Raw genomic sequence first — 16644 nt, forward strand, 5'->3', positions numbered from 1 at the left:
TTAGTTTTACTCTCAACCCTGCCTCGGTTGAGCAGTGTCAAACATAAGGCACGGGGGTGCCGGGATCTGCCCAGAAGACTAGCCTACAAATCCCAGATCAATCTACAGCAGGCGGTGCTGGACCAAGGCCAGGAAGATCGTGAAGGACCTCAGCCATCCCAACAACAGACTGTTCTCTGTGTTGGTCTTCAGGGAGCGGAATCGCTTTCCTGACCTCAACAGAGAGAACAGTCTGTTGTTGAGACTGAGGAGGAGCTTCTTCCCGCAGGCGATACGGTCTCTCAATCACACCACCACACAGTACTGACCCACACATATAGTTCTTACACACACACTGGACATTGTTTTCACTTCATCACTTAAACCACTTTAAGCATATTTGCACCGCACAAGACAAATGTGGATTGCACAACACTGGTCACTATATTCTTCATTTCCAGTTAATACTTGTACAGCTGCTGTTATTGTGTGTGTGTATATATATTTATTTATTTATTTATATTTCTTCATACATTCTTATATAGTTCTATACTGTGTATTGTGTATTTTGTTGTACAGTTATTTTATTTTCAACTTTAATTTATATATTTTATCTTATTCTTTCCCAGTTAAATTTACCCTTCATTCTAATTTGTGTTGTACAGTTATTTCATTTTTTATATTTTATATTCTTATATTTTATTCCTTCCTAGTTAAATTTACACTTTTTAATTTTTCATATTTATTTCCTATCTTATTCATAGCCCTTTCCTTTTTTTTTCTTTAGGTCACGAGCAGTTGTCTAAGCATTTCACTGCATATCGTACTGTGTATGACTGTGTACGTGACAAATAAAAATTTGAATTTGAATTTGAATCCCTGTAAAAATAGTTGTGTCTTCCCCTCAGTCTTTCTTGCAGTGTCTGCTAAGCTCCCCTCATGTGTTAACCCCCGTGATTTCCTGGGCTAATTTTGAATCTCAGCTTCTTGTTTTTGGATTTACTTTGGGCTTTGTTTCTGAGAACTGCGAGTCAGCCAAAATAAAAGACCTGCCTTCTGTTTAATCAGTATGGCTCCACAGCCTGGGTCCTTAATCTCCACGACAAGAAGAAGAAATTAAGGTCCACACAACGAATATGTCTGATTTTTCAGATGCGCTTACCTACTCATGTCCTCCTGAATGTACAGCGCGAGCAGCTGTTTGGGGATACTGAACGACAGAGTGCACTCCTCCATTTGTTCCCGCACAAGCATCCACTTGCTGTCCATTGTTTGAAATCTGTACACTTTGCATACTGGGTTCTTGAACACTGCCAGAGAAAGACAAAGGGATGGTGAGAACAAAGTAAAAAAAAAGAAGTTGTTCACTGAACCATCTGACACAGCAGAAAATACATCACATCCCTGTTTTATAAATTTTAAAGAGTTTCTCTTTAATTTTGCAAAAGGTAAACAGACTTTTACATCAGCTCTGACAGCTGCTGGCCTCAAGGACGTGACAGAACAGATAGACTTCAAAAGTCTTGAAAAGTCGTGTGAGGTATGAAGCACAAATTAAATTCTATAATCAATAATGGTGTCTGCCGTAGATAAGAAGTTTCTCATTTTTCAAGGCCTTCCTTCCCTCTCTTACTCTCTCTATACTTCAGTTGACAGCACAGCAGAGCAAAACACGTAACCTTGTCCTACTAATCTTTGCCTTATTATTTCCTCCATTTCCATATTAATTGCTTATTTATTGTGCAACGCTGAGGAACAGTCCATTGAATCATTTTGAAAGTTTCCTTACGAACCCCAGTGCCCAGCTCTTCCATTAAAACTGATTCACGTTGAGTCCCATCTTTATTTTTTTTCTTGCAGAGAGTGGCTAATAGCAGCAATTGAAGGCTGGAAACGAAAAACAGCTCTAATGCTCTTATCTGCATGCTAGCAGCAGAGGGCAAGAAAGCTGTGAGCCTTAAACTGTGTGTAGTACTCCTTTCTGTTTGCAGAGCTGAAGCACTCAGAGTGAAACCTTGAAAATCTTGCAATGGGTAGTCAAACATGCGTAGCAGGAAAAAAAAAATCAAATTTTTTTTTTGCCTTAATTCATAAATGGAAGCCATACTCATGCTCCTACTGGCAATGCAGAAAACAGTCCCCTTAAGAAGCCCTTATACAGCACTATAACACTGATGGAAGTAAACTGTTGTTTTTTTGTTTTTTTCAAGGTCGTCTGTCTGAGTCCTCGTTTTGAAACCTAGTGTCTGAGCCATTAATCCTCACACTGCTACGTCATTTGTCCTCGAGTGTTAAAGTTCAGCGATGCCCTTCAGATGGGTTCCAGAAGGCACACGACAGTGGGAGTCCTTATGTGGTAAGAGTTTTCATTTAGGATGCAATGTGATGCAATGTGCTACTTGACTGACTTAAGCAGCAGCTTTATATGTGGTTTAATAAAAGATAGTTTCTTAGTAAAAACTGGGTAACCTTTACAAATCAAAACAAAACAACTGTAATAAAAAATGTTAAAAACTATTCCAACAATTCCCATCTTCGCCACCAGCCAACAGTATTTCATGCTAGTCTGACTGGATTTGATTGTTTGGTTAACGTCATCATTTCGGGACCAAATCCAAGAATAACTGAGTTTGGATAATCGGTTTGTGTTGTAGACTTCCTTTGGTGTTATAAAACCATGAACAAACATTCTTCCTTACCATCTGATACCATCCCCCCACACTGTTTTGGTACTTTATATAGATATTACAAATGCATATACAACTCCATAGCTTTTAATTATTCTTAACAAATCCATGGTTGACATCCACTCTCCAACAAAGTGTACTACCACTCAGGAATTTAAACATGATAATAAAGAGAAACAAATGATCAGGGTACAGAACAGAAGTCCCATTCTTGTTGGGGGTTGTCTTTGTGGGGTTTACATATGGTCCATGTGCTGGATGCTTTTTATGTGATATCTAGATGATGAGAATAGCAAAGAATATACTGAAATCAAATAGAGAAAACTACCATACAGTAACCACAGCAAGCACAGCAAGAAATGCAGCAAAAGATTTTCCAAAGCTCTGCACGAAAGGCATTTCTATTAGTGTTAATCTTGTGACTTTTTACTGACTTAACTGCATAGCAGTAGACAGGCTACTACACTATAAAAACTCCACACAGACAGCAAGAGATTCTCTTAAGGACAATAACGATAAGTCAGACAGACTGCAGACGGGCTTAATATTATTTTTCTACGGCGCTTAAGATGTTGAAATTAATGACAATTTAATTATGACTAGCCTGAACAACTCTTGAGAGGGTTCATAATTGCATCTAAATGAAATGTGAAAATCAAAAATCGTTGGCACGGGGATTCGAAAAACTTTAATGGGTTGACAAAAATAAATGAGGAGATACATGGAGAGAAAGGGGTGAGGGCACAGCCTTAATCGTCGGAGCAACAGTTTGCTGACTTCCACCCCCATCAGCGAAGCGGATTAACCCCCGGACTCCCCCCTGCCGCCACACTAATCTGTCCACCAATCAGACGCCTCCGTTTCCCTTCCTGACACCTCTTAAGAAAATGACTTGCCGAGAATTGCTGCGCGTGGGCTCTGCTATCTCCCCGTTCTCTGCATGCTCATTTTGAAAGGTAATAAAAGTGGAAGACTAAATTGCGTTACTCAATCTGGCTGTATCTGTGGGGAGGGTATTGTTTTGACAGGCTGCAGATGTGCACCTGCAAACATGGCTGCAGTTCACTAGTTAATCACAGTAGAAACAGTAAGCAGCAATGACACCATGACAACAGGCGTGCGACTGCTGGGGAGCTCGGGGAGGCTAAGGGGATCCAGGTACAGGAGAAAATAGATGTGTGGAACAAATGGATGTGTGTCTCCCAAGTTTCCTTTGAAAAAGGGGCTGTGAAGTTTTAACACAGCAGGAGTTGTGACCTTTTCAAGTCACACGCTTTTCCGTCTACATGTCTTTCATTTTCTCTCTGCAATGCTCTCTTTTCTAACCGGTGAGTGAGCTGACTTTCTGTGTTACCACTAAATTAGTCTCACGCAGCTCATATGACATCTTCTGATCATCTTTAGTTAGTCTACAAAGAACTGAGCAGGCTAACATTGTCAGACACCTCTCACTAGTCTCTGTCTGTCTAAAAACACTTTGGCGCATAGTAAATGTAAGCAGGGAAGATAAAATTCTTTAATCAAGAAAAAGGACACAGCATAGACTTCAAATGTTATTCATAGAGAAGTTACTCAAGGTTAAACAGATGCAGAGCATTAACAGACTTTTAGATGAAGACGTTACATGATGTTAATGTATTAAATGCATTATAATAGAGTCTTTCAGCCTTTCCTTCAAGGCCATTATAGAGTTCTTTCAAGAAGGGGAAATTAGAGGCATTTTTATTGCAACATTATCCAGCAATAAGTGGTGAAATTACAGGTGCTCAGGGTGTGACTCATACCTGGCCCGGTCAATGGGTTATTTTCTCTGTCGGTGCAAGAATGGTGCGCAGACTCACATACCAGTGGACACTGGAAAGAACAGAAGAAAAGACAAGATGAAAACTGGCAAACATGAGCATGAACAGTAAAGCATTTCTCTGATGTGCTTTCAGGCTTTGATCACAAACTGTCGCCTGTGACGGCAACCACATTTAAGTGCAGCCTGACACTGAGACTTGATGTGACATATACTCTAATTTGGTGGCAGCTCGAGTTTGAAAATCCTAATTTAGCTTTGACACACTGAGAGGTACTTTAGCGCCAAAGCTGTAGCCAGCAGGTAAAATTCCGGTAGTTTGATCCGTGTTCTGCTAGAGAACCATAAAGCTGCTCACATAAGCATAATTACATTAAAAAACCCATATCTATCTTTCTATCTATACATATACATCTATAAATATATACGGTTTCTTCAGCTGGTAAATTTCAAACTTTCAAAATTTCAAACTATCAACTGACATACAGTAAATTACCTGGTTTTACTTAGGAGAGATGGGAGACCACACAGCTTTAATCTCTCAATTACTGTGTCCTACTAGGCAAAAGATCCAATATCTTTTAATGTGGTTATTTCATTGCTTAATCATTACAACAGTAACCAACAAGAGACAAAAAATCCACTCTCATAAAACTTGCAGTATACTCTAATGTTCTGAATTAGTTTAGGTGCAATTTTCCAAAATGAAATTTCTCAAGCAAGCAAAAGACTTTGGAAGAAATTCAATTCAATTTAATTTTCATTTCAGTTGTATTCATATAGTGCCAAATCACAACAATAATCATCTCAAGGTGCTTCATATTGTGAAGTAAAGATCTACACTGATAGAAAGGAAACCCCAACAATCAGATGACCCTCCTATGAACAACCACTTGGTGACCGTGGGAGTAAAAAACCCTTTTAGCAGGAAGAAACATTGGACAGAACCAGGGTCAGCGAAGGGATAGATGTGACGAGCTGGGTGTGAGAGGAAAAATATGGACAATCTGAAAATATAAAGCATGTGGAAGTGCCATAAACCTGCAGCTGTCTTTAAAGGCCAACAGAGGGCGACTCTGTTTCTGGCTGAGTGTTAAATATTTTCTGTTTTTTTCCTTTTAAAAACAAAATCTTGATAACTTATCTAAGGCTCCGTCCACACGTACCCGGGTATTTTTGAAAACTGAGATTCTTCTATGTGTTTTCCCCTTTCGTCCACATGTAAACGGCGTATTTACTAAAACTCATTTTTTGCACGCAGCGTCAAAGGTGTGCGCCTTTTTTGACGTCACACTGTGCGCCACGTTATTGTTTCGGTGAAATGCATTTCTACAATACTATTACTGTTAATTGTACTCTCTGCAGTGTTTAAATGCTTACATATATACACACAGTTACTGTCCCTCCACACATACAACTTGGTTCTGCTTCTATGCCCCATCTATGTTTACTATTTCCCACCGAGGCTTCTAGACTTCTGATTGGCCAACATTTCTACACGGTTAGGAATATATCGCCACCTGTTGCTTTGGCATGTTCCTAGCAGCATTTTCCTTCATTTTTGCGTTTACATGTGGACGGGATAAGTTTTTAAAACTAAAACGGAAAATCTCCGTTTTCAAAAATACCCGTGTACGTGTGGATGTAGCCTAAGTTACACACAATTATTAAAAATTTGTGTGATTTGTGAAAAAGTGGGTGTTCCCACTGTTACAACCTGGCTCAGAAGCTGCAACATGAAGTGGAGACTGACATCAGAATTAGTAGAAACACTGGTTTTATTTCACTGGTTGAAAATGACAGCCCAGAAAGCATTATGGTAAGTAGGATCTCCCCCAAGCCAACCTGAGGCCTTTATCTACACCTTTTCAGATTTAGACAATTAACAGTTAAGCCTCAGTAACACCCAGAGACTGCAGTGCTGCTACTGCAAGGTAAGAAGGCCAATTTTGACCTTGCACAATAACAGTGAAGGTCAAGGTCAAATGCTTAGCCAATCTAGGTACTCAAGTCCCCCAGGGGCTGGTATATTGTAGTGAAGTTTGAAGACGATCCATAAAACACTTTGGGTAATATCAAGTTTTTACAGATTTTCACACTGGGTGATGTTGACCTTGACCTGACTCTCACCAAAGTTACACCTGTTCAAGCTGTAATTGGTATCTACCATCACACAAAATTTAAAACTGATCTCTTGAAAACTGTGGACGCTAGACTGCTAACAAACAGACAAACAAATGGAACGGATTACGTACTCGTTACCTTTAGAGAAAAGATAAAAATGTAATGTAGTTATTATTAAATTCATATGTGCAATATCCCCACACTCACCATTTCCTCTTCAGACACTCGGCAACTTAGCACCGATTTAACTCCAATATTTAATTTGACGAAAATGTCAAAATGCAGAAGCACAAACCGCTGTCAGTCTAAAGAAAGAATTAATAAATATTCCACTAAAGTAAATTCCTTTCCTCTAGGTCCTCATCTTTAGTCTGTCACCCTCTTTTACCCAAATCTCTGTACAGGAAGACATCCTGTTCCATTTACAGAGACCAACAGCAGACATTTGGAGTTAAATGACTTTCGGTTTAATGACTTTCTGTTGGACCATTACAGCTGCTCTTCCATCAGTTGAAGAGGCAACAAACTGTGAATGTACTATTTCTAACTGTTTTGAACTGCAGGATGTCGCAAACCGCAGGTCCGATGCATAACAGCAATTCGACAAGGTGAACTAAGAAGCTACAAATCTCTTGTAGGGAAAAATCTGACAGACACTAAACAGGTACATTTCTAGTAGGGGTGGGCGATATAAACGATATATGATAGAAACGATATAAATTTGGCCACCGATAGAGATTTTGACTATACCGCTCTATCGCGATAGCGCATCGCGGTCGAAAGCATCGCAGTGGCTACAACCATTATCATCTGCAAATTATGCCGGGCGACAGTCATAGCAAAGAGATGAAGCACTTTTGAAATATGGGGAAAGCCAAAAACTGCGCTTCCTCCACTTCAGTACCATTGATTCATTAATGTTGAATTCTCTCGCAGCTGTACTGTTCCCATGTTGTTGCAGTATATTAATAACTAACCTCCTATTGTGGATGAATAATCTCAGTTGTTCTCCTGACTGAAGTCTGGCCCGTCTATAGCATCCTGCTATACGATTGCATTTGTCCCTAACCACCAGAATCCTTCACGTTAACTTTTATCAAGTGGAAAAAAACTTGGCGTTCATCCTCCAGCTTCACTGTGCTAATGTTATGCTAACATAGCTGTGTCGCTAGCAATCCCGTAGCAGAACATTATATACCAGGTAGTCCAACTTCAGTAACCCTGCAAACGCCACTGCTGTTTAGTTTTCTGTCTTCATTTATGTCGGAAGTGGTAGCAGAGCTGTACGTTTTAGTTAGTTTCAAAAATCTCTCAGTCAGAACATGGTATGTCATGTTTAGGTGGAAACTAGCGAGCTAACTTCCTGTTAACTTCTAACTCCGTTAAATTTAATAAATTCTGTTTTCATGGATGCATGGATGTAAAACTTAATTGTTACACCCGATAAAGCAGCAACGCTGATGATTTTATTAAAGATGAAAGAATTTAAACCGTTTTTAACTCTCAGTGTTCGTTTGACTTTGGGACCTGAAGAGACGGAGCTTTGGACCCAGATTACTCCGCGAAGCTCCTTACTACGGCAGCCGTAATGCTCTGACAATCCATCAAAACATTTTTTAACAGATTTCTGCACACCAAAATCGGTTCGAGGTCAGTAAGCACAACCAGAATTCATACATAAGGCACACTCGATTTTTGAGAAAATTAAAGGATTTTAAGTGTGCCTTATAGTGTGGAAAATACGTTAGACAGAAGAACACAATATATCGCGATATATATCATTACCACACGTGCTTCAAATTATATCGCGATATGGATTTTAGGCCATATCGCCCAGCCCTAATTTCTAGGACTTTTTGTGTTTCCTGTAAAATGTGATGGTCTGAATCCTTTTCATTTCTCATTTATTTAATTGGTGGTAGTTTGCACACTGAAGCAGCGGTGTTGTAATGGTGAGGTAATGAAGGTGAAAGGGAATGAGACATGGACATGGACCCCCACCTCCCCCAGTATATTAATTGATTAAAAAATAAAAAATTGACTGTCATTGACCCTGTAAGGTAATTACAGGATTGCATGATTTTAGTGCTAGACAAAAGTTATGTTTTAGCTAATATAAAACAAAGACGATACATTAGCTGCAACTCTGACTTTTGTGTTGGGTGAAATAACACTGAGTTAGGGTTAGAGCTTCTGCACTGGACTACTGTGGCCAACAGTTATTAAACCAGACGTTCTGAGTACCAAAGCCTACAGTGTAGTGGCACATCATTAACTTATTTCTTACATTTTTTATTCTTGAGGTTTTGGTCCTGAAAAGGTTGAAAGAAACTGATACAAACCCTGGGGCTTTAATGTAGCAGACCCTTAAAATGTATAAAATAGTCAAATTCACACAGAAAGGAGGTGAAGCTGTACTCTTAACTTTACACTCTGCTTTTCATAAAAACACACATGCACACCAGTTAAAATGATGTTTTTTTTGAATTATGCCTGGGTTTCTTCATCAAAGCAACGTGAACCACTGACAACTAGCAATCTTTCATGCTCGCTGTATCCCAGCTCTGGCCTGTCTGATGAACCATCTAACACAGCCAGACAGCCAAATCTGTCCCCAGAAAAGGACTTTAATGACTGCTAGGGACGATCCATCACCTCTCCTAGCTCAGAAACTGATCCTGAATAAAACAGACATTAACCAACAGCAGCCACACAGAGTCACACACACTAACTCCAGAGCAAACTGTGTCCATTGGACAGAATGGGCAGATTTTACTGGGCAAGTTTCTCGTCTAATGATAAGTATTAACAATGAGCTAAGGGCCTCAGCTGCGAAAGGAGTCCCATTGTAACGGTAGGCAGCATCTGTTAGATGGCTCTTTGAAGGCTAAAATATGTAAAGAGATCAGATCAAAGGTGACTGGAGTATCTTTCTTGCTTCAGCTGATTATTTTTGCAGGGTCAGTGGGATATTCATGAGCAGCAACCACCTAAGCGATGACACGGACTGATCAAACACAGACTTACAAGCATGTGCAAATATGTAAATTAGGCAGCAGCACATGAACATGACTAAGGTACCTTGAACAAGGAGGGAATAAGAGAACTTCCCTACAAGAGAGTCCTGAGTCTAAAGTGAGCCTTCCCCTGGATTTGTCATAGCCCTTCCTTCTTTCCTTCCTTCATCTTCAACAACAGCAACGATGCACACAAGGAAATATGCTGTGACAAGACAAATGCGCACACACACGCACACGCATAGGGCAACACATTCATCAAGGCGACATGGGCAGATTTTCAGTGACATGCTGGAGCCTAGCAGGGAACCTCCCTGCACCATTAACAGGGGTGGGCAGAACAGAAAGCCAGTCAGCCATGTAGAGGCCCTCGGTCAATTATATAAGACATGAATCACACGCATACACAAACACAACGTACAAAAAACACACAATTATCCACACAAACAGGAAATCAACAGCAGGCCTCTGTGCTGCTCTACAAAGCTGTTCCTATTTACGGATGAGAAATATCCCAAGAGCTTTGTTTTTTTGTTTTTTTGTTTTTTTTTTAACTGATTTCCCTGAGATCTACAGCATGAATTCACCTGACAAATCACGGCCTCTTAGGAATGTGCAGAGAAATGCAGAAATCAAATCAGGAGTGCATATGGACAACTCTACTTTCGGTCTGGTGGCGCCTCAAAAACTCAGACTCTGAAGGAGAATACTCCTCCTTCCTCTTTTAACTTCCTGATGATGACGTTGTGTGATCTCAGAGCCCAGTTAAGAGTAGAGAAGAATGCATAACGGTTTGACACAAATAGATTTGTGAGTGTATGTGTGTCAATATCATTCTTTTAAAACCCTTTCGGTATCAACATATAGGCATTCAGACATTAAACGTACTCACATCCTGTAAATCCCTATTAGGTTTTACTGAAGTTTATTTAATCTCATTGGAGGACTTGTGCAGTGCCTGTCTAATCCTAGTATTAGCACGAGGCGTCTGGCACATGGAGACTCCCGCTCCTGCTTCGTCTAGTCAGCCCGCTAACCTTACCTTCTGTGACGGTATGTCTGTGGTGATCTGGTCCACATCAACCTCCTCCATCTCCCCCATCTTCAGACGACTCACCACCACTGTTCCTGCTGTGCACACACCATCAGATGACCTAAAGCAAGACATGAAGAGAGAGAGAGAGAAAAAGATACATTCACTTTTGGCCTCTTCATTCAAGCTGTTAAATAAAAGTCTCATCTGTTAAATGATATTTTCCTCTAGCTACTGCCCCTCTACGGGCCTCAGAAATATTCATCTTCACCTAATAAGCTTATTTCCAGCCTTGCACAGGTTGTGAAATTATAAAGCTTTGAGTAAAAAGTGGAATCAGGACATGGACGCTTGCACTGCGGCGATTCCTTTTCCTGACAGATTTTGCCCAGGAGTTTTGCATGCAGAATAAAATCCCAGCGCGCTTCAGCAGGAAGCTGATGGGGGTGAAGGAAAGAACGTTTCATCTAACTGTTCAAATAGTGGTTTATTAAACCAGGCTATGTGCCCCGACAGATATGAAAATTGATACTAGAGTTTTCATATCGGAGAGACCTGACTAATCACTTTCCCAATCATGGGGCCATGATTAAGGAGCTGATAGAAAATCTATAGTATTGGCAGGAAGACAGACGCTCTCAAATGAAGAAAAATGGTTCCCGGGTATAGCGGGAGCGAGTCTGATCACCTTAACAGACCCATCCCTAATGTGCTCAGTTCCACTCCAGCTGGAGAAAATATTGGATGTTGTGCATCAGCCACTGGTCTGGGGAGACAGGAGGATGGATGACACACCCCTGCCCGAGGAGAAGAAAATGCAAGGATGGTGATGGAAGCAAAAAGGATGCTTTCGAGGCCAATCAATCTTGGGCAGACACAAAAGAAGAAAATCTAAAGGCACCCGTGAGAAAAAGGTAAGAAAGGAGATGCGGGAAGCAATGTGAGTGAAAACTGGAGAAGAGGACGGGGATCGAGAGGTTGGAGAGTGAAGGGAAAGTGTCTGTGGAGTGGGACCCTGGGAGCTTCAGTTAGCACTTAATGTCTTACAGTAGTCTCCAAGCAGAGAAAATAACATTGGCCGGTTTATAAATCCAATCATTGTCCCTTGCCAGACACCTGTCTCAGTGTTTACTCCTCTGCTCATCTTCTTGTTTCTTCCCCATTTTTTAGCGTGCCCCCTCCCGTTCCTGCGCAACAGAGGACCCAAGCACGGGAAAAGAAAGTCACCCTGACTTTGAACAAACATTATGTGCTGAGAGCGGCCCACACATAATCGAGGAAATGGAGATTAACACACATCGTGTTCTGTGATAGTCCTCCCAAGGCAAACCTTAGGGGTTACAGTGGTCCCCTACTCTTTAGATTACTGCGCCGCAATCCACTAATGAAACTCCCCATTTAGGTGGACAAGAGACTCAGTTAGAATTGCTTTAACGTAATTAACTTACAGTATGCCTTTGAGAGATATATTAGGATTTTTTTTGTTTGTTTTGATTTGCAGCCAAACATAAACTCAGCACCTACTCAAATACAATTTTCTTTTATATTACTGCTGTCTGTGAGGAAAAGGACTCTTCTGCAGCCTATTTAAAAGGGCTGGGATGATTCGATTTAGCTCAATCACTGCAGAGCCAATTCTCTGTTCCATTAAAAAACAAGCACGGAAGAGGTTAGAGACTTCTGACAGGATGCCTGGTCTTCAGAGGCACCCCTTTATTTTAACTAAAGCCATTTAGCACGAGCATGAAGTGACCTCCGATTAACTTAGAAGGTTTTGATGAGCGCTGTTGTTGAAAAAGAAGACATTGTTTGGAGAAAAAAAAAGACCCTTCCCCCTCCACTCCCACATTCCCTCCTCTTCTCCCTCCTCGTCACTTTCCGTCTGTTGGAGCTGGCATGGAAACAAATCTGCAGATTGTTCTTTGCCTGTGAGCCCATCTTTTTCTTTTTCTTTTTTTAATCTAATTGGCCCAGGATCTCTTTTATGACAACACTTAATCAGATGGCTTTGTTCAAGTGACAAAAATAATGTGCTTAAAATGTCTGCTGTGAATCTGGCACAATTTGAGAAATAATTAGTTATCAGGGAAGTGCCTTACATTTAACAGTTATTTTCTTTTGAAAGGCTTTCTTGTAGTTTACGGATACATTTCCCAGCGTGGGAGCATGCAATGCAATTTGTTTCAAATGGCCAGTTTGCACTAATAAGCTCTAAATGTACGAGCTATATGTCTTAAGTACACACTGTATACACTGCACAGTGCAAATGATAATACTTTCAATTATCTGTACAAGACGGGAGGCTTCGGCTGAGCATCATATCTTAATTTTACTTCTTGTACAGTTTTTATCTACTAATGACACAATATCTTTTCCACTAATGATGCCCCCCCAAAAACTTTTTTCCTTTTTCTGTTAGGCTGTAACATTTTAAAGTTAAGCTGCTTCATCAGGCTTACCTCACTGTGAACTTACAAAAGGTTGTGTACACATTTTTTAACGGCATATTCATCCAGGGTCGCAGGAAGCTGAGTACACACAAAGAAATCATCTATTTGCTCCACACAGCCTCTTTAGAAACACCAGTTTTGCAGTTGACATGCTTGTCTTTGGACTGAACATGTAAAAGCCCGACCTCGATTATTATTTACCTTCAGGTGAAAACAAACTAAACTTCATTTGGCATGGCTCTTCAAAGTATGAAACACAGTAACATGACTGCTGATGGGTCACATACCTATTAAAACTCTTTAAAAAAAGAGATGTGTGTATTCAGTTAAATGAGCAAAAGGCAACGACCTGAGCAATGTTGCTGACTTGATGTTTCTGTACATAGGATCTGTGACACAACTGTGTTTTCAAACCACCACATTTAGCAACCAAGAAAACTAATTTTCCCACTTTGATTGGTTTGAGCAAGTCTATCCAGCCCAGTGGTTTAGCTGGATTTATGGGTGCGTTGCAATGTAGCAGCGACCTCAGTATCATTATGAGTTACATGTTTTCCACAGTAATATTATTACTGTCATTATTTTTCTACTGTTATTGGAAATACTATCATTACTACTGTTTTTTTTTTTGCTTCTTTGGTGCTTTGATGATAGATGGCAATGGTTGCTTTTTTTTATTTGTTTGGTGAAACGAGCAGTTATACCCTGCTATAATAGGCTTGCACTGCAACGCAGAGCCCGGTGTACAGTCTGGAGACACACTACCTCATTTACACTGATTGTTTTGTCTTTGTCTATAGATGCGGCATCATAATAGTTTTTACTCAACCTGTCATCACTCTGAAAATAAGCGAATGGTCAAAGATCATGAAGTCTACAAGTTTAGATAACTTGGGTTAAATGGATGAACGCAGGTGCAAAATTGACCAAACAAAAATCCTGTTTCCGCTCTCTTGTGGACCAAAAAAAAGGAAAGAGGTTTGTAGAGCAAAGTCAAGAAAAGGACAATAACGCTAAATTCAACAGCCCGTGGGTGGGGAAAGTTCATCAAAACACTTCAAAGCAGCAAAGCGTCAGTTTTTCTCAGGCTTTCTCTCTGTGGGATGCCACAAGGAGGGAAACACCTGATAGCCACAGAAAAGAAGCAAAAACACTCATGGCTTTTACTCTTGCAAGGGGTTTTGCTTTAACAGTGAGAAACTAAATTACCCACCAGAACGCGCAAATAACTATTTGTGTTTTGCCAAAAGAAGACATTTTTAAGAGCTCTTGAGGACACCTTAAAGCTGAATGTTAATAGAAGTAGTCAGAAAAATACAAAAAGGATCCTACAACAGCAACAAATGTGCTACAGCCTTGTTGTGAAGGAATGGAAGTGTGGATGGGATTCTTGACCTATATAAAGCTGGACCGGTGGCTAAATATAGCCCTGGCTAGTTTTTACTAAGGACAGATGTTAGGACATGAGACAGTAATAATGGAGAATGCCAGCTTTAGAAGTCATAGTTCTAATGCTGATTTTTTTTTTTCATTAGGGATAAATGACACAATCATGTGATTCGGAGTAATTGGGCATTTTGTAACTGGGGAACTGACTCAATCAATAAGACTCTACTGCAGGCATTGTTCATAGAGCTGGACAGAATCACCAGGGGACACTTACACTGAGCACACTCTCTCTGGCATGTCTGGACCACTTGAAATTTATTCCCTGAGAAAAAAAAACTGCCCTGGTTTTCACTTGATGAAGGAGACTTACACCATGCGCAATATATTCAGTCTGAATGAAAAATTAATGTAAAACACCCTCTGTGTCCATTGTAAAAATTCAGTTCTGTGTTAGAATTAAGGATATTTTAACGGCTCTCGGGCTCAGGATGTTTTTTTTAAACTTGAAAGGCGAAGCAGGCAAACATTTATTGAAAACAAGCCGATTAACTGGAATACATCAATGAGATCAAACTGTAAAATTCTGAAGTAGAAAACTAATCTGTTTGTCGGATGCAATACATCTGTAGTAAGCAGAACAGGAGCTACGTCAGCGGAAGATTGATACTTGCAGACAATTTGTGAGTTTTAACACATCCTATTTGTTCCAGTTCTCACACACACACACACACACACACACACACACACACACGCGCACGCACGCACGCACGCACACACACACACACACACACACACGCACGCACGCACACACACACACACACACACACACACACACACACACACACACACACACACACACACACACTACTATTCTTGCATGATGAGAACTGTCTTCACACTACATTTACTTTATGTTAGTGCTTAACTGCTGTCAGAAACCATCTGGGATAAGCTATTTTTACAGAAGAAGCAAGGTGGGGAAAAATATCCAGAATGGATGCCATTTCTTCAGCCAGTCACATCAATCCAGACTCCGGCTGACAAGTAGGCACTTAATGACTGTTGTGGGACAATTGCTATACGTTTAACTGAATTTGAAAAACTTTAGCTGCAAGCGATTTGATAGGAAAGCGTTTATCAGAAAAGCACAGGAAACTCAATGATTAATTCATGGGCCAGTGTAGTATTTAGTAAATATCTACAGCTCTGTTTCTAAAGAAACCTTAGAGCAGATCAAATTATGGTCATTTCCCTACAGTAAAGGCTTATAGGGACGCTTCAGTGTAAACTAGTTAAACTATTAAGCGTACAAAGTACTATTGCCACCAGCCGAGGCATTATCTCAACAGAATTTAACACCCTAAAGCACATCTGCTGTCTGGAAGTTTATGTGAGAACACATCAAGAAACTGACAGACTTGGGGTGATGTAATTTTTATTTTTTAGAAAGACACCAAATGGTCGCAAATCACACTTAGCACCGAGTTCCTTCTTCAGCCAGACAATTTGCTGCATCATTCTGCTACTGCCGCCTGAAAACGGTGGACTGCTCCCTCTGGGTAGAGGATGAGACGATGCCCCGAGCGAAGGAATTTAAGTATCTTGGCATTTTGTTCATGAGTTGCAGCATAATGAAGCTTCAGATGGACGGGCGGATCGATGCAGCAACAGCGGCAGTAACGCGGGTGTTCTGGATCGTTTTGGTGAAAAAGAGTTAAGTCAGAAGGTGAAGTTTTTCATTTGCCAGTCAATCGATGTTCCAGCTGTGACAACCCCCCACCTTTTTCTCTCAACTCTGATTTCCGCTGGATGTGTTTCAGGTACCTGGTGGGCAGGGCAGAGATTGTCAGTACCAAATGGGAAGACCTGAGGCAGATGTTCCCAGACTATAAAGCTGTTGCTGACACTTCACTAGGTCTCCTGCCTGGCTGCTGTGTCATGACCTCCGAGCTTCTCTTCATGGTTCCTTCATGTTGTTTTTCTTTGCTTTAAAACACTCATCCACCTCCACCCTCATGCACATTTTGCACCGACAAGTCCACTGTTTTCAACACTACCACTGTTGCTTCGTCTTCTTACTATTATTACTAAATTACTTCAGTTTGCTGCCAAAACTAGTGAATTCTAGGTAGTAAATGACTGAATAAGGCACCTGAAAATAGTT

General features: G+C 40.6%; 1 protein-coding gene and 1 long non-coding RNA gene across 8 annotated transcripts in view; one reads left to right on the top strand and one right to left on the bottom strand.

The window, feature by feature from the left end:
• Positions 1-16644, bottom strand: part of inpp4b (inositol polyphosphate-4-phosphatase type II B) — a 191560-nt gene that overhangs the window by 68017 nt on the left and 106899 nt on the right. For all 7 annotated transcript variants that reach the window (XM_026171319.1, XM_026171316.1, XM_026171318.1 and 4 more), the window contains 3 exons: positions 10651-10762; positions 4451-4520; positions 1142-1289 (listed from right to left, as the gene is read on the bottom strand). In XM_026171319.1, the coding sequence (XP_026027104.1) occupies positions 1142-1289; positions 4451-4520; positions 10651-10762 (330 nt within the window). The remainder of the gene's footprint in view (positions 1-1141; positions 1290-4450; positions 4521-10650; positions 10763-16644) is intronic.
• Positions 16065-16490, top strand: LOC113024342 (uncharacterized). The gene is made up of 2 exons (XR_003272649.1): positions 16065-16193; positions 16301-16490. It is a non-coding gene; the product is annotated as an uncharacterized LOC113024342 (long non-coding RNA).

Source organism: Astatotilapia calliptera, chromosome 6 (genome assembly GCF_900246225.1).
Source record: "Astatotilapia calliptera chromosome 6, fAstCal1.2, whole genome shotgun sequence".
Lineage (NCBI taxonomy): Eukaryota > Metazoa > Chordata > Actinopteri > Cichliformes > Cichlidae > Astatotilapia > Astatotilapia calliptera.